The sequence below is a fragment of the Kogia breviceps genome, chromosome 17, assembly GCF_026419965.1.
Source record: "Kogia breviceps isolate mKogBre1 chromosome 17, mKogBre1 haplotype 1, whole genome shotgun sequence".
NCBI classification, from domain to species: domain Eukaryota; kingdom Metazoa; phylum Chordata; class Mammalia; order Artiodactyla; family Physeteridae; genus Kogia; species Kogia breviceps.
In genome coordinates, this window is record NC_081326.1 from 59,855,340 (window position 1) to 59,877,602 (window position 22,263).

A 22,263-nucleotide genomic window follows, 5' to 3' on the forward strand; every position below is an offset into this window, starting at 1 on the left:
CTGAAGGCAGGGGTCATATAGTATGAAATTTTGTACCTCACAGTAGAGAGCTTTGGTTACATAGTAGGTCTCTCATTAGTGGTTGTTGGCATGAAGATTCTGATATTACAAATAACAGTCTCTCTCAGGGCCTGGTGTGCCAGTTGGCTGGCAACAATTTTGTTTAAGTTTATGCTTTTTTGTATGTCAGGTTTGGGTATATATGTGTGTAAGTCTGTGTGTGTGTGTGTGTGTGTATGTGTGTGTTTATATGAGTAGTTTACAAAAACTTTAGGATAAATATTTTCAGGGATTTTGATAAAACTGGCTTGCACAAGGGGCTTTGCTCCTTGTTAAGCTTAGTTGTATAAATGCAATTAAATAAAACAAACATATGAAGTAAGGGAGGGTCAATTAATCCTAATGGGGATAGTTTTAAGTTACTGATTACATAATCTCATGACAGTGTTCTGAGAAAACATGTACTAAAGATTTACAACTTTCCCCAAATTGGGTTTATACCTTCCGAACTTAGAGCTAGATAGCCACTTCTAACATGATGTTTTTAAACCAAAAAAAAAAAGGCAGAGTTATTTGTTTTGTGCAAGGTTTTAGGCAAAGTTTCAACAAATTAGGCTTTGATATTTTGGTAAATGTTAAAATATCTCATGGCACTTTAATAGGAATTGGGATTTTTTTCTTGCCCCTATTTTACTGTCCAAAAAAGGGACTTGGCAGAAAACCTTGGGAAAACGAAAATTCCACTTCTCCCAATATGGTATTACTCACCCTCATTTAAAATAAACAACAAAAAAGGAAGAATTTAAAGATAAGCTAGGGCTACATTTTTTTTCCATATAAATAATAAGCAGTTTTCAAAAAAAGTTGCCAAGATTAGGGTAGCACTTAATTCATCGGTTTGTTTATTTATTTATTTAAATTGTGTGAAATGCAGATTAACTTCTAATGTGGCGTGTTAAGTGTTGCTTCAAAACACCTGGACACAGGCACTGCAGTGTTTTGATGAGAAAGAGGAAGACTATTGTTCCGTGGCTTGTTAAAGGACTTTCTCTACTATGTTAACATAGTATCGTGTGATATCTGATCAAGGCCCTGATCTTAAAGAGCATGCCAAAAAGACAAATTGTTTCCTTACCTCTCCTTCCCTTTTTTGCCCTGTTCTGGGTGAAACCTGTGGTTATGTTTGGGGAACAAAATTTTCGAAAGAATATTTCGTTTGAGTTGAGAGAGTGATTCTACTTCTGTGGTTTTCTTTGGGTGTCTTGATCATGACAGGGCTGATGCCTACTCCCCTATCTTTTCAAATCCCCTGTATTCAAGCCTTCTGTATACAAAAGAGCAAAAGAGTGATTCACTTTCCTCTGGATAACCCACCTGATCTTGTTCTACTTGCCTGGGTGGGGTTAGGGTTCTCTAGATGCCTCACCTCAGGGCCTTTCCCCCTGTATTTTATCTAATTTCACTCTCCATTTGTCCCATTTCTTCTGTGCTCTGACAAATAGTTGGTTTATTAATCTGTAATAAATTAATAATAAATTCATCCAGACTAAAATGCCATATATATTACATGTAAAATAGTCACTCAATGTGTGGCCTATTCCATTGAATTTTAAGGGGTTTCCAGTATGTGAAAGTCTTAATTTAAGAAAATATTCTTCAGTAATTAGCATTTTGGAAGTATTGAGATGTTTCTTGGATCCCTAAATACAAATGAATACATTCTTTAATTTTTTTTATAGGATCTTAACTTGATTATTTCTATGATTATCAAAGCATGTGGATCTTCCTTTAATTGGCAATACAAAAGAATTGCACACTAGACTGTGGCTGGATATTATAAAAAGTGGTTGCCAAAAATTTTTTTTATGAATGATTGCTTGAAGGAATATAATTAATTTATTCCTCTGGATATACTGTATCACTCTGGAATAAAACAAGAATAAGTTTAAGTGCATGAATCATATTGAATCATATTGTTTTGAAGATTCATAGAATTATGCTTTGCTACATTCACTGAAACAACTCTTGGGTTAAAAAGGAAATTAAAGTTTGTATGTTGCTGCCAAAGCATATTCAGAGAAAAATTATGGCCTCAAATAAAGAATATTACATTAATTAAGGATTAAATAAACAAAAAGAACAACAAAAATTAAAAACATAAGAGCAGGACTTCTCTGGTAGTCCAGTGGGTAAGACTTTACTCCCAATGCAGGGCCCGAGTTCCATCCCTCATTTGGGAACTAGATCCCACATGCATGACGCAACTAAGAGTCCACATGCTGCAACTATGAGCCCGCGTGTCGCAATTAAATGATCCCGCGTGCCACAACAAAGACTCGACGCAGCCAAAATAAATAAATTAATTTAAAAAATATTTTTTTTAAAAAGCAGAAAAGCAAAGATAAATACCGAACTAAATAAATTAGAAATTAAAAAATAAGATTGGCAAATAAAAAAACCTATTCTCAAAAAAATTACAATCTGGACAAATATATATAGCTTATCTATTTTGGAGAGAAAAGAGAAAGTCAGAAACACATCACTTTAATACTGATAATGGCGCTATAACAAGAAAAGATAGGTTGTAATTTGAGAGATCACACAACTGTGTGCTAATCAATTTGAAAGTCAAAATTAAAAGAATAACTTTATGGGAAAATATCCAAACTAGAACCAAGAAGTAAAAAAGCTAAGTAGATTTATAAACAAGACAAAATATATTTTTTTAAGTTGTGTAGGAATTAGCTTCAGAAAGGGAATAGGCCCATATGATTTTCTCACTCAAACCATTCATAGGCTTTCACAGAGTAGATCATTCTCATGCTACTTAAACTATTACGGCACAATGAAAAAATGGAAACCTTTCTAACTTTTATTTATGAAGCTAGAATAATCTTGACACCAGACCTTTTAAGAAAAGAAAACTCTTAGTCAATTTTGGTTATTAACATAGATCCAAAAAAGTAGCTATACGAAGTCGACATGATATAAAAACAATAATATGCAGATACAGCAAAGATCAGTTAGCCGGGGAGGAGGGTGCCCTGAGGAGTCTTTCGACTCTGCAAAATGTCTGATTGGCAGATGTTAAAGGGATTCTTTGGTAATCCAATGCGTCAATGAGCTGCACAGACTCAGTCCAGGACTGCGAGAATTCAAGCCTGGGGGCGCTCTGCAGAAGGCTTACGTGGCAGACGGAAGGTGGACATAACCTTGGAATCCCTCAGACACTACATTGCTCGGCTCTTGCCTCAGAGAGATCTGGCTTTCATCTCTGAAGACTCCAATGTTGTCTCAGTGTTACAGGAACTTTGGAAAAGCAAGCAGCAGCAAAGGGTTGCGCTCCCAAGTGAAGCCGCAGTGGTCTACAGGTCCATGGCATCCCCTAGACCTTCCTTTGTGAGTTATGTGACCCTCCCAGGGGGACACTGTTGTGGCAATTTTCAGTGCTGCTTAGGTGGAGCTGAGGCCTGATGGGATGCCGCTGAAGTTGTCCCAGTCAACTCCTTCTTCAGTGAGCTGCCCTTTAGAAGGGTCACACCAAAGAATTCATTATGGAAAGTATTCAGGAAACAGTGGCGGCATCAGAGGCACACTAGATGCGCTGATGACTCCAGCATCTGCATCAAAGCCTATGACTCCATGTTAGTTAAACACTGGGACAACCATGTTTATTTCAAGAGCTGATGACCGTTTCCCAACTATTGCACTGGAAAGGAAGCCAAAAAGCCCTTTGTGAAACAAAGCATTCCTGACAGGAAGTCATCTACTCTTTCCAGTATTCCCTGGATGAAAAGATGAACAGCCACATGGTGCTGGACTGGATGATGAAGGAGCGAGGATCCTCGAAAAAGGAAGCCTCTCTCAAGAGCGATGAACGGGCTTGGGGGAGTTAGAGGAAGCCAAGAAAGCAGGATAACTATGATTTTACATAGAAAAGAAAGAAATCACTATCTTAGCCTTGACTGAGATCCACAGTGGCCTTCACACTTCCTCACCCAGAGATGATCGGCTGAGCCTCAGAGCCCTGTGTGGTATTGCTAGCAAGGCCAGGCCCCAGGTGCCCCCAAGGATGGCAGAGACCAGACTCTAAGATGTGGAAGCTCACTGAAGTAGGTCATCAGAGGTTTTAGCATCTATAGCTGCTACCTGAAGGCGGTACTAATCCTCCTACTCATTTTATTCACAGAATCTGAGAATAGTAGGACGCACTCTTATAGGACCCAGGACTCACTCAGTGCAGTTTTCTAATTAAACTCTTCAAACTGGAAGGATGGAAGCAGGATTGTCTGAAAAATATTTCCCAAGACTGGCTCCAGCCTAAAAGCCTGGCTGACATGTGCTTCACTAGATTACACATGTTGTTTCAAAGAATATGCCAGTGTAGCATCTCTCAAAAGAACAGCAGCCAGGATTGGGAAAAAGTAACATGATAGCAATTTTTAAAATACTTGGATTAATTAAGCAATATTGATGTTTTAAAAAACATGCAAGGGTCAGAGTCTCCTCGCAAGCTTTGGAAACTAAAAAGTAGCTCCTCTAGATATAATCCAAAGCTACAGAAGGGGTTTTATCTGGATCTATCAAAGTTCTTGAAGAGGTAATAGTATGAAAATACTAGATTAACTTAATGTGGAATACAATATCACTGTAATAATAATTTTTTAAAACTCATACTCTTCCATTTGGGGATAAATGTCACCTAGAATAGTACTCACTCTTATTTCTCAAGAAGAATTAATATCCAATTTTTGAGTCCTGCAATCAATTATATTCATTTTTAATTTGCAAATAGATAACTTGAATTCATTTACTTTTATTTTCTGCCACCACAGACATATATCTATAACAGAGAAAATCGTAGGTATTTTAAAGTTTAAAACATTTGAAAAATCATTAGCATTTAACAAAGTGTGCTTGCATTTGGTTAGTTCCTTAGGAGTTAGAGAGAAGGACTCTTTTGCTCTATTACTGTCTTTGTTATTTCAAACAATTCTGCTTCCATCCTTTCAGTCTGAAGAGTTTAATTAGACCATAAGCAACCAATAGCTCAAATGTTACAGAATCTTCTTGAGAGAAATAATATGACTCTGTCATCTATTTGAAAATGGCTTGGCTGAAAACTAAAACCATTATAATTACATTAAAGTTTTAAAAAAAACCCCACAGTAATTTCCATGAACAGGCAGGATTTATTTCTGTGTTTCAAGGATAGATTAATACTAGACACTACCAAAGTAATGAATTACACTAAGAGGTATAGATGAAAAACATGAACATCTCCATAGAGGAAACAGCAAAAAGGCAAGATTCAGCATTCATTCCTGGTTGAAAAAACATGCCCAGTAAAAAGTCAAGAATTTATTTTTAACAGAAAGAGACAATATATCTCAATCTAACTACTAACAATATACTTAATGATGAAATATTTCAGGCATTCCTTGTAAAATAATGGTTTTAAAACTCCTGGCCTATATAATTAAACACACACACACTCACACACACACACACACACACACACACACACACACACACGGTGGCTGCAATTGTCAACCTGGAAAATGCAAGAGATTAAATTGAAAAAATATAAAGAGTTCAGAATGGTGGCCTACTATAAAATAAATAGATAAAAATCACTATCTTTTCTATATTAAAAAATAATCCAGGTTTCCATTCACGATTGGAATTAAAAAATTAAGATAACTAGAAATATACCTTGAGATGGAAAAAACGATTTTACCCATGACACTGAATCAGAAACCATAAAGAAAAAGATCAAATAAGATGCCTTGATTAAAAAAAAAGAATCTTGACCCAGTAAAACAAAATTGAAAGGTCAGAAACAAACTTGAGGGCTTCCCTGGTGCCGCAGTGGTTGAGAATCCGCCTGCCAATGCAAGGGACACGGGTTCGTGCCCCGGTCCAGGAAGATCTCACGTGCTGTGGAGCGGCTGGGCCCGTGAGCCATGGCCGCTGAGCCTGTGCGTCCGGAGCCTGTGCTCCACAACGGGAGAGGCCACAACAGTGAGAGGCCCGCGTACTGCAAACAAACAAACAAAAACAAACAAACTTGAAAAATGCTGCAGTATATATGATAAAATTAATAATATATAAAGAATTCTTACAAATCAATGAGAAAATGGGTGAAATATATGAACAGGTATTTTATAAAAAATATAAGTAGCTAACAAACACAAAATGTTATATTTTACTGATTATAAAAAAAACAAATTAAGATGATATTGTGATAATCACATTTTACCTATCAAATCAGGATATGTTGAAAGCAGTGAACCCCTGTGATGATGGAAGTGATGTGATTTGGTACTCATATAAGATGCTGATAGTAGTGGAAATTAGTATAAGGCATTATGTACCTATGTTTTAAAAACCTTTAAAAAACACATCTTGTTTTACCCAACAGTTCTACGATTGGGAATTTAGCCAAAAAATCAATAGTCATGTATTCAAAGAGATGTGAATAAGGATTGTCATTTCAGTGTTACATGTATTAGGGAAATTTAGAAACAATCTAAATTTACAAATAAAGCTAGATAATAAATAAGTTGTGATATTGCCATGCATATTGTAACAGCACATTTATGTCATCAGCAAATATTTGCACATACTCTTTGCTGTACTTTCTTGTATTTTCTAATTTTCTATGATTAAACTCATTATTTTTGTAATCAGAGTGAGAAAAGATATTTTAAATGAAAAGAAAGTGATATGAAGTGTGATACTTTAGAAGCGTTTTCCTAAGATTCTTCTAGCATGTCTGATTGTCTCTGTGGGCTGAAATCCTGGATCCTGAACTCGCTATCTATGTGACTTGGGGAAACTCTCTGTGCCTCATTTTCCTTATCTGTAAATCAATATTATAACCATACCTACTTGAAAAAATGCCCTGGATAGAAGAAAACTTTTGAGATGTCAATTTCTGAGGTAAGGACTCAGAATTTCTCCTCTGTAATGGCTTGCAACAGAATTGTAGTCAAGCACTTGTAGACTGGCCTTTTAGATTAACCCCAAACATTCACACTTTTCCCCCCTCCTTTCCCTCCCTCCTTCCTACCCTCCCTCCTTCCTTCTTTTCCTTCCTTAATTTCCCCCCTTTTCATTTCTCTCACCTTTTCTTGGAGCTTTTCTTTTATTGATATTCTAATGAAAAGGATGATCTTGGAAGAGTTTTAGATTCACACATATGGAGAAAAAAATTATAAGAAAAGATGAAAAGATTAAGGGTTATTCAGCCCAATGAAGTGAAAGCTCATTGGTGATTTAATAATTGCACAAAGTGGTTTTTCAAATGCTCCTTGATCACTAGAAGAATCATCCTGTATATCTATACTTATGACTGACAAGAGAGTTGTAACTGTCTGATTATAATGCTCCTTTCAGGCCAACTTTTGGAATTTATATCCATCTGGGAAATTCATTGTGCTATTTTTGCCTTACAAAAGAGTCACAGAGTACCTTCTGAACTTCTTGCCCAAATATTTCTACTAATTCTCTTCATTTACAGGATCTTCTCCAAAATCTTTCTTTTATCAGTGTACATTTTAGAGTGAAATATACAATGCCCTAAGGAATGAGTTACTTCCTGACAATACTAATACATGTTGGCTTGTTTGTCTTAGACGACTGCATATAATTTAAGTCTTCTCAAAATATCTCTGTGTTCTCTGTTTCTAGGACTGCTGTTACATCCCATGTGAAAAGCAGGAAATAAAATGAAGATTTTTCAGTGCAAGATGCAGCATTGGCTGTTTCCAGCTTTTTTGGCAATTGCTTATTTTTGCACCAATGTCCAGGGTCAAGGTAATGGAAAAGTTGAATATAATCATTAGGGTCTTGGAGTCTGGCCATTTTGGTTCTGATTATCATTTTTTATTTTATTTACCTTAAGAGTGCTTCACTGGTTCAGCTGTGATTTTAGGCAGGGTCATATGTTGGCTTTTACTTAGTTTTACTGTTTACATTGTAGAAATGTGCCACAACTTTGATGAAGGTTACGACCTCACCAGTGACTGAGCATATTAATTTTGTGGCAGTTGGTTAAACAGCTCATTTTTAATGTGCTTCTGAATATGTCATACAAATTTAATCAGCAAAGTCAAATTTGCAAAATCAATTCTGTTAATAAGGGGCTATAAGGTGTGTATATATGTATCTCAATCATGCCTCGTTTCTTAAAAAGACTGTCAACAAACTATTTCTGCCACTTCATACCTGGGTGACAGGAAGTGGGCATCCTGGGAAGCATCAAGTGGAAAAGTGTAAGAAGCAGAATGGAGACTTCAGTCTGGTCAGTTCTAAGGGCTAACTGATTCTATCTGCACCCCAGGTGTCTTGACATTGTAAGGAGGGCAAAGAAGTTAACAACATTCAGGACTTCTAGGTTAAAGATTAGAAATCTTTGTAGCATCTTCTACCCAGGCTTTTGTTCTTTAAATGTGGTCTGAGTTTATAGCCCACAACATCTTTTCAGTCAATAGGCCAACCTTCTGAACCTCCAGGAGAAGTAATGAGGATAACATTGACCATGCCCAGATACCACAGATCATGCTCAGACAACACGGACGGTGCTTTAGAACCCATAGTGGCATTAGCTTCAACTGAACTACTCGAGGAAATAAAGTATGTAGCAAAGGCAACAACCAAATCCATCAGTATTCAACTTTTTTTTTTAAAACAATTTACAAATGGTTTATATGACTACAGTCCCATTACAACGACTAGCAAAAAACAATACCACCATTTTCTTTTATCAATGGACCTCATCTGTTGCCTAGATATGCATAAATATTCTATAATCGTTAAAAGAAAATCTTGGTTAGACACAAAGTTTATATTTCCTTTAGGTTTTTGCCTTTAGGGGAAGAACATTGAAGAGAAGATCTGTTACTTAAGAAAGAAACAGTCGTGAGGTCACAGGTTAGCTCCTTTTTCCCTGTATGGAAGGCACTGGGACTTGTGCCAATGCAAAGGCAGCAAGATTGACAGAAACACTGTAAGTGCAGTGAAGAAATAATTGTTCTTATCTCATGGAACAAAAATGTGTGTATATTTAATACCAGAACCATGATTTTTCTTTTTGCAAGCACAAAGGAGGCGCTTCAATAAATATACTTAACTCTAATAAATATAAATGCTTGTATGAACTTGACTCAAAAGTTAATTTGTGTCAGTTAAAATCTTTAAAGACAAAAATTAAGAGTAAAGCTTGATTTCTGGCACACATCAAGAACCCAGAGCGAGCCAACAACCTCATCTTTTGTGTAGTGAAGTCAGGCTTCCTATGTGGGTTACAGCCAATTACAACATTTGTGAATATATAAACATCCCAAATGGAGATTTCGCAAGAAGACCAAGGAGGGTCCAGTTGTTATCTTCTTCGACTGCAGGGTTAGCCTTGTTACTGAAAGTACAGGGGTATTTTTATTTTGCTGTGCTGTATTTTCTGAGAGGGAAGATTGTCTTTAAAGTCAAGAATTTAAAGGATCATGAGAGATTACTACAAGCAACTATATGCCAATAAAATGGACAGACTGGAAGAAATGGACAAATTCTTAGAAAAGCACAACCTTCTGAGACTGAACCAGGAAGAAATAGAAAATATAAACAGACCAATCACAAGCACTGAAATTGAGACCGTGATTAAAAATCTTCCAACAGGGGCTTCCCTGGTGGCGCAGTGGTTGAGAGCCTGCCTGCCGATGCAGGGGACACGGGTTCGTGCCCCAGTCCAGGAGGATCCCACATGTCGTGGAGCGGCTGGGCCCGTGAGCCATGGCCACTGAGCCTGCATGTCCAGAGCCTGTGCTCCGCAACGGGAGAGGCCACAACAGTGAGAGGCCCGCGTAATGCAAAAAAAAGAAAAAAAAATCTTCCAACAAACAAATCCCAGGACCAGATGGCTTCACAGGCGAATTCTATAAAACATTTAGAGAAGAGCTAACACCTCTTCTTCTCAAACTCTTCCAAAATATAGCAGAGGGAGGAACACTCCCAAACTCATTCCACGAGGCCACCATTACCCTGATACCAAAACCAGACAAAGATGCCACCAAAAAAGAAAAGTACAGGCCAATATCACTGATGAACATAGATGCAGAAATCCTCAACAAAATACTAGCAAGCAGAATCCAACAGCACATGAAAAGGATCATACACCATGATCAAGTGGGGTTTATCCCAGGAATGCAAGGAGTCTTCAGTATATGCAAATCGATCAATGTGATACACCATACTAACAAACTGAAGGATAAAAACCATAAGATCATCTCAATAGATGCAGAAAAAGTTTTTGACAAAATTCAACACCCATTTATGATAAAAACCCTCCAGAAAGTGTACATAGAGGGAACTTAGCTCAACATAATAAGGGCCATATATGACAAACACACAGCCAACATCGTTCTCAATGGTGAAAAACTGAAACCATATCCACTAAGATCAGGAGCAAGACAAGGTTGTCCACTCTCACCACTATTATTCAACATAGTTTTGGAAGCTTTAGCCACAGCAATCAGAGGAAAAAAAGATGTAAAAGGAATCCAAATTGGAAAAGAAGAAGTAAAACTGTCACTGTTTGCAGATAACATGATACTATATATACAGAATCCTAAAGTTGCATCAGAAAACTACTAGATCTAATCAATGAATTTGGTAAAGTAGCAGGATACAAAAGTAATGCACAGAAATCTCTTGCATTGCTATACACTAATGATGAAAAATCTGAAAGAGAAATTAAGGAAACACTCCCGTTTACCATTGCAACAAAAAGAATAAAATACCTAGGAATAAACCTACAAATGGAGACAAAAGACCTGTATGCAGAAAACTATAAGACACTGATGAAAGAAATTAAAGATGATACAAACAGATGGAGAGATATACCATGTTCTTGGATTGGAAGAATCAACATTGTGAAAATGACTATACTACCCAAAGCAATCTACAGATTCCATGCAATCCCTATCAAACTACCAATGGCATTTTTCACAGAACTAGAACAAAAATATTCACAGTTTGTATGAAAACACAAAAGACCCCAAATAGCCAAAGCAATCTTGAGAAAGAAAAAGGGAGCTGAAGGAATCAGGCTCCCTGACTTCAGACTATACTACATAGCTACATTAATCAGGACAGTATGGTACTGCCACAAAAACAGAAATATAGATCAATGGAACAAGATAGAAAGCCCAGAGATAAACCCACGCACCTATGGTCAACTAATCTATGACAAAGGAGGCAAGGATACACAATGGAGAAAAGATAGTCTCTTCAATAAGTGATGCTGGGAAAACTGGACAGCTACATGTAAAAGAATGAAATTAGAGCACTCCCTAACACCATACACAAAAATAAACTCAAAATGGATTAAAGACCTAAATGTAAGGCCAGACACTATAAAACTGTTGGAAGAAAACATAGGGAGAACACTCTATGACATAAATCACAGCAAGATCCTTTTTGACCTACCTCTTAGAGAAATAGAAATAAAAACAAAAATAAACAAATGGGACCTAATGAAACTTGAAAGCTTTTGTACAACAAAGGAAACCATAAAGAAGATGAAAAGACACCCCTCAGAATGGGAGAAAATATTTGGAAATGAAGCAACCGACAAAGGATTAATCTCCAAAATTTACAAGCAGCTAATGAAGCTCAATATCAGAAAAACAAACAACCCAATCCAAAAATGGGCAGAATACCTAAATAGACGTTTCTCCAAAGAAGATATACAGATTGCCAACAAACACATGAAAACATGCTCAACATCAATAATTATTAGAGAAATGCAAATCAAAACTGCAATGAGATATCACCTCACACTGGTCAGAATGGCCATCATCAAAATATGTAAAAACAGGGCTTCCCTGGTGGCGCAGTGGTTGGGAGCCCACCTGCCGATGCGGGGGACACAGGTTCGTGCCCCATTCCAGGAAGATCCCACGTGTCACGGAGCGGCTGGGCCCTTGAGACATGGCCGCTGAGCCTGCGTGTCCGGAGCCTGTGCTCCGCAACGGGAGAGGCCACAATAGTGAGAGGCCCATGTACTGCAAAAATAAATAAATAAATAAAAATCTACAAACAATAAATGCTGGAGAGGGTGTGGAGAAAGGGGAACCCTCTTGCCATGTTGGGAGGAATGTAAATTGATACAGGCACTATGGAGAACAGTGTGGAGGTTCCTCAAAAAACAAAAAATAGAACTACTATATGACACAGCCATCCCACTTGTGGACATATATCTTGAGAAGACCATAATTCAAAAAGAGTCACATACCACAATGTTCACTGCAGCTCTATTTACAATAGCCAGGACATGGAAGCAATCTAAGTGTCCATCAACAAATGAATGGATAAAGAATATGTGACACATATATACAATGGAATATTACTCAGCCATAAAAAGAAACAAAATTGAGTTATTTGTAGTGAGGTGGATAGACCTAGAGACTGTCATACAGAGTGAAGTAAGTCAGAAAGAGAAAAACAAATACCATATGCTAACACATATATATGGAACCAAAAAAAAAAAATGGTTTTGAGGAACCTAGGGGCAGGACAGGAATAAAGACGCAGACATAGAGAATGGACTTGAGGATATGGGGAGGGGGAAGTGTAAGCTGGGACGAAGTGAGAGAGTGGCATGGACATATATACACTACCAAATGTAAAATAGATCACTAGTGGGAAGCAGCCGCATAGCACAGGGAGATCAGCTTGGTGCTTTGTGTCCACCTAGAGAGGTGGTCTAGGCAGGGTGGGAGGGAGACGGAAGAGGGAAGAGATATGGGGCTGTATGTATATATATAGCTGATTCACGTTGTTTTACAGCAGAAACTAACACACCATTGTAAAGCAATTATACTGCAATAAATATGTTAAAAAATAAAATTAAGTTAAAAAAACTCAGAGAGTTTCACTGCAATCATTCTCATAGAAATCAAATCTTGTAGGCAGAAAAAGAATGTTTATGTCTTCTGTCAAAGACTCACTGTTATCAGGTACTTAAGAAATTTTATTTCATAATATGAATATTATTAAAGGACTAATTTTCTGCCCTCTCTTCCTTCCTTCCTTTCTCTCACTTCACTTCAACTCAGCTCATCTGAAATCTTTCTAATGGAATACTCTCATTAATTTCTTGAAACACTACTTTTTATAAAGGAACACTGAAATGAAGATCTTCTGTTCTTCCCTACTCACAATCACCTTCCTTCTCACTTTTCTTTTAATTAATTAATTAATTAATTAATTGGCTGAATTGTGTCTTTGTTGCGTGCAGGCTTTCTGTAGTTGTGGCGAGCAGGGGCTACTCTTCGTTGCAGTGTGTGGGCTTCTCATTCTGGTGGCTTCTCTTGTTGCAGAGCATGGGCCCTAGGCACGTGGGCTTCAGTAGTTGTGGCTCATGGGCTCTAGAGCACCAGCTCAGTAGTTGTGGTGCACGGGCTTAGTTGCTCTGTGGCATGTGGCATCTCCCGGATCAGAGCTTGAACCCCTGTCCCCTGCATTGGCAGGCAGATTCTTAACCACTGCCCCACCAGGGAAGTCTGCCTCTTGCTTCTCTAACAGTCTCTTGGTTTTCTTCCAAGGAACAACACTCCCTCCCCCACCACACGGAGCCTTGGCTGCTGTATCCACCAGACTTCCTCTCTGGGCTAAGGGGTGAGAAAATGACTCAAACTAGTCAGGCCAACTCTCCCAAGAATCTGAAACTTGTGTTCAGTGATGGAAGGATGGAAAATAGCTCCAGTCATTTCATTCCAAAGACATGCCCTAAGAAAAAATGGTGTTCCTAGAAACTGTATCCAGAGTGTTCCTAGATTCCTATACTTTCAAGCTTATTTAACTTTTACTATAATTATATGACCTACTTCATTATCTACCAGTAAATACATTTTTTACTTAAATTGACCAGAGAAAGTTTCTTTTATTTGCAGCCAAAAATCTCTGACTGATAGAAATGGAGCGGTATGGGCACTGAGAATGCTTTCCCCTTCAAAACATAGTTTAGGGTGCTATACTGGTGGAATAAACTATTATATTTATTAAGCAAAAAACCTTTAAACAGCAGAGAAGTATTTGTATTATATTTCCAAGTGGTCTTAAAAACCACAAACAAATAACAGAAGACCTTAACTTTTTATCTCAGTCATTTTTTAATTAAATGTATTGGTAAACGTATTAAAAGTATTGTTTTAGAAATAGGAGAAATTAAAATTTGAGGGAAATTTACTCTGGGATATGCTAGAGAGTTCTTTTTATCTTGCTTAGAATCTAAAATGTTATAATCTCATGATCTATTACAAAAAGATGGTGGAAACAGCAGTAAAGAAAATATTCTCAAACTTCCAAATATATTTGACTACTAATAACAGCAAAAAAATATGGGTAAATGTGTTAACACAGAGGTCTTTATAAAGTGAAATCTAGCCCCTATGCAAAGTCTCAAATGTGTATGCTTTGAAGTTTTTAAGTGACAGTTACTTTATCTTTAGTGGTTCCTTTTTGTAACCATCCAAAACAAACACTGCTGGAACCAAGTATAGATTTACTGTGAAGTTCTGAGACACTATTGGTGCCACCATTCTGTCATGCTGTACATATATTTTCCCTACAGCCAACACACCATTACATTCTGTGTGTTCCAATTCACTTAATAACTTGTCTGGAAAAGAAAATACTGGAATAATCCAGATATAAACAGTTATTTGGGCCAATGGAGGTTCACATTCTCTGTAGAGGGAGAGTTAAGAATTACATGGAGAGACTAAGAGGTTAAGTGCATTAGGTTGATTAGGAGGAGAGAGTTAGTTTCCTGTATACCTTTTAATACTGAATGTATTAGTTCTCTATTGCTGCTGTAACAAATTATAACAAAGCCAGTGCTTAAAACAAGAGAGAATTTTTCTTCCCAACTGATCCCTATGTGTTGCAGGAAGTAGTTGGAAATATGGTCATTAACTCCGAGTGTTTTAAAACTATTGACCATGCAAAGAGTCAAGTTCCATTCCTTTCCAAACAAGTGAGCCTCACTTTGAAGGGTGTGGTGTTTCTTGCATCTGACTTTTCTACAGCCTTAAATTCCAAACATTAGACATTAGCACTCCTTAAACACTTTATCACATTTAGACTTCCTTGCTCTACTGATGAATGACTCTTTCAGCACCAACACTGCCATTTTTTCAGGATTACTATGTTTATCTAGTAATGTCACTTTGCACACTTTATATATATTGGGCACTTTTTTCAGAGGTTAGCATACTTTTCTGCAAAAGGTCAGATAATAAATATTCCAGGCATTGTGGGATATATGGTATCTATCACAACTACTCAACTTTACCATTGCAGTGTGAAATAAGCCACAGACAATATGTAAACAAATCAGCATGGCTGTGTTCCAATAAAACTTTATTTATAAAAGCAGGCAATGGGCAAGATTTGGCCCATGAGTGGTAGTTTGCCAACCCCTGACGTACTTTATAAGAATTAGCAATAAAAGTAAAAATAAAAGTGCAGATCCCAGACTTCCCTGGTGACCTACTGGTTAGGATTCTGGGCTTTCACTGTGGTGGCCTGGGTTCAGTCCCTGGCTGGGGAAGATCCCACAAGCTGTGAACTGTGGCCAAAAAAAGAAAAAAAAAAAAATGCAGATCCCAGTAATACAAATAGTAGATTTCAAAAACTAAGTTCAATGAAAACAAAGCTAGAAATCATTAGAAATGCTTAAAAATACACACCAGAAGCTTCTGTCAGGCCTTTAGTAACCTTTATACTGTGTACTCAGTTTTTTTAAAAAGGAGCAAAAATGAGGACCTTGCGATAAGCTTGGCCAAGGATGTCTACCAGCCCACTGGCAAGATTTGGCTCAGAAACTGGATGTGTTGTTTAACATTTAAAAACTTTTATTTTTAATTTTCTTCCATAAGTAATAAGAACCTATCTATAAATAGATTTTTCTCTCCAAGTTCCAGTCGAAGCCAAACAGTAATAGTTTCTCTGTTCATCCAAATGTTAGGTTTAGCCAACTTCCTTTTCTAGTTCAACGTAGCAGTTCTTATGATGAATCCATATTTTCCCATAAGCCAGAGAAATGTAGACTCTTTCATTCATGTCAGATTGAGAATGGGAAACTTGTGTTTTTGTTTTGTGTGACTAGCATTCTCTACTAAGAGGTAGTAAAGGGCAAGTAGAGAGAGAATACTACTCTTAAGATTGTGTTCTTCAGTTCTTGCTGATTTCAGATGAACGGAGAGTTTGTAGTGTTAAATTACTCATTCTTCTAGCTAAGTGAAGGGTGACTTCTTTTTTTTTTTTTTTTTTTTTTTTTGGTATGCGGGCCTCTCACTGCTGTGGCCTCTCCCGTTGCGGAGCACAGGCTCCGGACGCGCAGGCCTAGCGGCCATGGCTCACGGGCCCAGTCGCTCCGCGGCATGTGGGATCTTCCCGGACCAGGGCACGAACCCGTGTCCCCTGCATCGGCAGGCGGATTCTCAACCACTGCGCCACCAGGGAAGCCCGAAGGGTGACTTCTTAATGTAAATCTTCTCCCGAAGAAACAGAGCATTTTGTTTGAGGTCAGAGATTGTCGTGCACCAGTATGTGAACTTTGATGAATCTCTTAACTTCTCCTTGTATCCCTTATGTATAAAATTGGGATAGCAATGTATTTTTTGTGAATATTAAATAAGCTTTTGAGATCATCCATTAGAGGAAGTAAAAGAGGAGGGGAACAAACATTTATTGGCTACCTATCATAATGCATTATATCCGTTATCTTCTTTAACATTTTCACTTATCCTGTGCAGAAAATATTGCTGTCACCTTTTCTAAAGATAAGGCTTTGGAAGAAACAATCACTTGCTCAAGCTTATTCATCTAATAAGTGACAGCACTGGGACTCAAACTAATGTCCAAACCCCATAATATGCTACATACCTATTAAAAAGAATGTTTGTTTCCTTCCCCAGACTCTGTGTCCTAAAGTGGGAAAGAAAGGCCAGGCATAAAAGTGGGTAATAAGTGCTAACTTTTCTGTTAAGCATTAAATTTTCTTCTGTGGCAAACTAATTTATATATTATATAGTAAAAATCTTCTAAGAAAATATTTATTTAGAAATTCTGGAGCATTGCTGTAGAGTTCCAAAAATATGTTTTGAAGTTTGAATGACTTACACAAAAAGTAATATAGGGCTTCCCTGGTGGCGCAGTGGTTGAGAGTCCGCCTGCCGATGCGGGGGACGCGGGTTCGTGCCCCGGTCCAGGAGGATCCCACGTGCCGCGGAGCGGCTGGGCCCGTGGGCCATGGCCGCTGGGCCTGCGCGTCCGGAGCCTGTGCCCCGCAGTGGGAGAGGCCGCAGCGGTGAGAGGCCCGCGTATCGCAAAAAAAAAAAAAAAAAAAAAAAAAGTAATATAGACCAACCTATTTTGCGAGCTATTGGGAAAGATTAAATATGCTGGGATGATTCATGACCATGTGCTGTGTGTCTTTCTGAAAGGTATAAATCAGCTACACATGAAGAATGAATCCAATATAAAGCAATTATCTTTTATTATTATTTTTTATTTTGGTCCTTTACAATATCTTTCTCAAAATGTTTTTAAATGAAGATCTTATTACTATAATATGTCTGTAATAACCTTAAATTATCATATCATAAAAAGTATTCAATTAATAAAGTGAAAAACCTAAAGGCATAAAACAGATCCCACTAGAGTAGATTACAAAAGCTTACGTATTCCAAGTAGAAAAATTCATCCTTGTAACATAATAAAAACATTTTACAAGGTTGGCTTCAATTATTAAGCTGGACTAAGGTATTAAATTCTAACCCTAAGTCATAAATCTTTGTCACAAGATCAGTACTGCTTGGCAAATGCTTATCTCCTGAGTAAGAAACAAATGCTTTTGGGTTTGTGTTATTTTGCAAACTGATCAATTCATTAATGCAGTTGTGGAAAGAACATGAAGTCTTGCATATAGTGAATACATTACTTTGGCTTTTCAACTTAACAGTGGAAGCTTAAAAGTTTCAACATTTAAACAATGTTTGTTTTTCCTTTTCAGTGCCTCCACCCACAAGGTTAAGATATAATGTATTATCTCATGATAGTATCCAGATTTCATGGAAGGCTCCGAGAGGGAAATTTGGTGGATACAAACTTCTTGTGACTCCAGCTGCAGGTAAAAACACTCAGCTGTATTTTTTAGAGTATTAGCAATTTTTTGCACACAGGGAACTAAAACTGTATTGTGCTAAGTGCTGCTTTAAGCTCATTTGAACGATTTTGGTTTTATTTAAGCTTTGGAGCTTGAAATCTTACCCTCTACTCAAGAAAATAATGTTCCCCAAATTTAAAGAATAACTATTGGACTCGCCATAATTTTCCTCAGGCAAAATTTTCAGACTATCAAGAATCCTCCCTACCTCTGTTTCAACACGTATCAGTTCTTTTGGTCTATTGACAATTAAAAATTACCTCCAAAGTTTTAGCCTAGCCACAGCAATCAGAGAAGAAAAAGAAATAAAAGGAATACAAATTGGGAAATAAGAAGTAAAGCTGTCACTGTTTGCAGATGACATGATACTATACATAGAGGATCCTAAAGACACTACCAGAAAACTACTATAGCTAATCAATGCATTTGGTGAACTAGCAGGATACAAAAGTAATGCGCAGAAATCTTGCATTCCTATACACTCACTAATGATGAAATATCTGAAAGAGAAATTAAGGAAACGCTCCCATTTACCACTGTAACAAAAAGAATACAATACCTAGGAATAAACCTACCTAAGGACACAAAAGACCTATATGCAAAAATTATAAGACATTGATTAAAGAAACTAAAGGTGATACAAACAGATGTCAGATATACCATGTTATTGGATTGGAAGAATCAACATAGTGAAAATACTCTACTACCCAAAGCAATCTACAGATTCCATGCAATCCCTATCAAACTACTGTTGGCTCTTTTTTTACAGAACTAGAATTAAAAATTTCACAATTTTTATGAAAACACAAAAGACCCCAAATAGCCAAAGCAATCTTGAGAAAGAAAAAGGGAGCTGGAGGAATCAGGCTCCCTGACTTCAGACTATACTACATAGCTACATTAATCAGGACAGTATGGTACTGCCACAAAAACAGAAATATAGATCAATGGAATAGGATAGAAAGCCCAGAGATAAACCCACGCACATATGATCACCTTATCTTTGATAAAGGAGGCAAGAATATACAATGGAGAAAAGGCAGCCTCTTCAATAAGTGGTACTGGGAAAACTGGACAGCTACATGTAAAAGAATGAAATTAGAGCACTCCCTAACACCATACACAAAAATAAACTCAAAATGGATTAAAGACCTAAATGTAAGGCCAGACACTATAAAACTGTTGGAAGAAAACATAGGCAGAACACTCTATGACATAAATCACAGCAAGATCCTTTTTGACCTACCTCTTAGAGAAATAGAAATAAAAACAAAAATAAACAAATGTGACCTAATGAAACTGAAAAGCTTTTGCATAGCAAAGGAAACCATAAACAAGACGAAGAGACACCCCTCAGAATGGGAGAAAATATTTGCAAATGAAGCAACAGACAAAGGATTAATCTCCAAAATTTATAAGCAGCCCATGTAGCTCAATATCAAAAACACAAACAGCCCAATCCAAATATGGGCAGAAGATCTAAATAGACATTTCTCCAAAGAAGATATACAGACTGCCAAAAAACACATGAAAGGATGCTCAACATCACTAATCATTAGAGAAATGCAAATCAAAACTACAATGAGGTATTGCCTCACACTGGTCAGAATGGCCATCATCAAAAAATCTACAAAGAGTAAATGCTGGAGAGGGTGTGGAGAAAAGGGAACCCTCTTACACTCTTCGTGGGAATGTAAATTGATACAGCCACTATGGAGAACAGTGTGGAGATTCCTCAAAAAACAAAATATAGAACTACTATACGACCCAGCCATCCCACTAGTGGACATATATCTTGAGAAGACCATAATTCAAAAAGTCACATACCACAATGTTCACTGCAGCTCTATTTACAATAGCCAGGGCATGGAAGCAATCAAAGTGTCCATCGACAGATGAATGGATAAAGAAGATGTGGCACATACATACAATGGAATATTACTCAGACATAAAAAGAAATGAAATTGAGTTATTTGTAGTGAGGTGGATGGACCTAGAGACTGTCATACAGAGTGAAGTAAGTCAGAAAGAGAAAAATACCATATGCTAACACATATATATGGAATCTAAAAAAAAAAAAAACGGTTCTGAGGAACCTAGGGGGAGGACAGGAATAAAGATGCAGACATAGAGAATGGACTTGAGGATATGGGGAGGGGGAAGTGTAAGCTGGGACGAAGTGGGAGAGTGGCATGGACATATATACACTACCAAACATAAAATAGATCGCTAGTGGGAAGCAGCCACATAGCACAGGGAGGTCAGCTTGGTGCTTTTTGACTACCTAGAGGAGTGGGATAGGGAGCGTGGGAGGGAGATGCAAGAGGGCGGAGATATGGGGATATATGTATATGTATAACTGATTCACTTTGTTATAAAGCACAAAATAACACACCATTGTTAAGCAATTATACTCCATTAAAGATGTTAAAAAAACATTGCCTCCAGTATTTTTGACCAGCTGAGTAAATTACAACTAGTTAACTTGGTAGAATATTATTCAGCAATGATACATTAAATTATAAACTCTTAGTAGACACTGTGAAAATAAATGATACATTAAAGCGGGAAAAGCAAAAGTTAAACAAACTTATTGATCATGAAGTTAAAATAGTTATGTAAAATTTTAAAAAATTAAATTTCAGTTGAATTTTTTCTTTCTCATTTTATGTTTTTGTTTTGTAAATATAATCAACAAAAACAGTACAGAGCATGTTGGGAATTCCCTGGCGGTCCAGTGGTTAGGACTTGGTGCTCTCACTGCTGTGACCCCAGGTTCGATCCCTGGTCAGGGAACTAAAATCCCACAAGCCACATAGCCAAAACCAAACCAAACCAAATCAAGCAAACAAAAACACCAATACAGAGTTGCGAAGGAATTTCTATTGCTACATGGATGTCATGGAGACAAAGATAGGGTGAACAGCTGGATTCCTGGGTTGAAAACCTGGTTCTATGACTTAAAAGTAATGTCACTCATTCAGGCAAGTTATTTAATCTCTTAGTGCCTCAGTTTCCTCTTCTGTAAAAAGTGCAAATAATATTAGTACCCACCTCATGGAGTTGTTGTGATGCTTGGAACTCAAAATGTGGTCTGGGAACCAGCTTCAGATGTAGAATATTGGGACCTGCACACTACCTATTGAATCAGCATCTGAATTTTAAAATATTCCTATGCATATTAATTTGGGAAGCACTGGTTGTGAGGACTAGATGAATTAATAAACATAAAGCACTTAGAACAGTGATTGGCAAATCATATGTGCTCAGTAAATCTTACCCATGATTGTTAAAAAGATGCTTTGAAGTATATTTCCCAGGTCTCATTTCTTCCTGTAAAATCCGTTTTCCCATAGTATGTGAAATATCTAATAATAGCCTATTTGTATAATATATATATTTATAAAAATATAGTATTTTTTCTTTTTGTTGGTGATAAAGATGGTTATATAGAGCTGGACTCCTTTCTATTGGAGACCTTTTCCCAACTCATTTACTGAGGCAAACAGATGCTCTCTTATTTCTAAATGGGGACATTTTTCTCAATAGTGGATTTAAAATAACAAAGCAAGCAGATGGAGCATCTAGCTTCTTGCTTGGTCATGGAAAAGAAATCATCTTTTTTTAACACATACTGTGCACAGGCTCCTTAGAGTGACTTCTGATTCAGTGACACCAGAGGCCAACTTTCCTTGTGTTGGCCCACAGAAGTGACTCACTTCTGGATAGCAATAATTTATTCTCAAGCCTCATTCAGGGTTTTCATTCCAATGTTTTTAAATAACTTTGACTTCTAAAACATAGTTTGTTTTCTGAAATAACCCATCGAAAACCTGCTCAAGCCTTTTAGATAGCCTTATCCACCAGAGGGCAGACAGCAGAAGCAAGAAGGACTACAGTCCTGCAGCCTGTGGAACAAAAACCACATTCACAGGAAGATAGACAAGATGAAAAAGCAGAGGGCTATATACTAGATGAAGGAACAAGATAAAATCCCAGAAAAACAACTAAATGAAGTGGAGATAGGC

At 37.3% G+C, this 22,263-nt stretch overlaps 1 protein-coding gene and 1 pseudogene across 5 annotated transcripts in view; both read left to right on the forward strand.

Annotated features, from left to right (window-relative positions):
* Positions 1-22,263, forward strand: part of COL14A1 (collagen type XIV alpha 1 chain) — a 242,324-nt gene that overhangs the window by 17,627 nt on the left and 202,434 nt on the right. For all 5 annotated transcript variants that reach the window (XM_067017540.1, XM_059043433.2, XM_059043430.2 and 2 more), the window contains 2 exons: positions 7,696-7,821; positions 18,083-18,199. In XM_067017540.1, coding sequence (XP_066873641.1) covers positions 7,734-7,821; positions 18,083-18,199 — 205 coding nt within the window. In that variant the 5' untranslated portion in view covers positions 7,696-7,733. The remainder of the gene's footprint in view (positions 1-7,695; positions 7,822-18,082; positions 18,200-22,263) is intronic.
* Positions 3,070-4,093, forward strand: LOC131743801 (protein limb expression 1 homolog pseudogene; annotated as a pseudogene).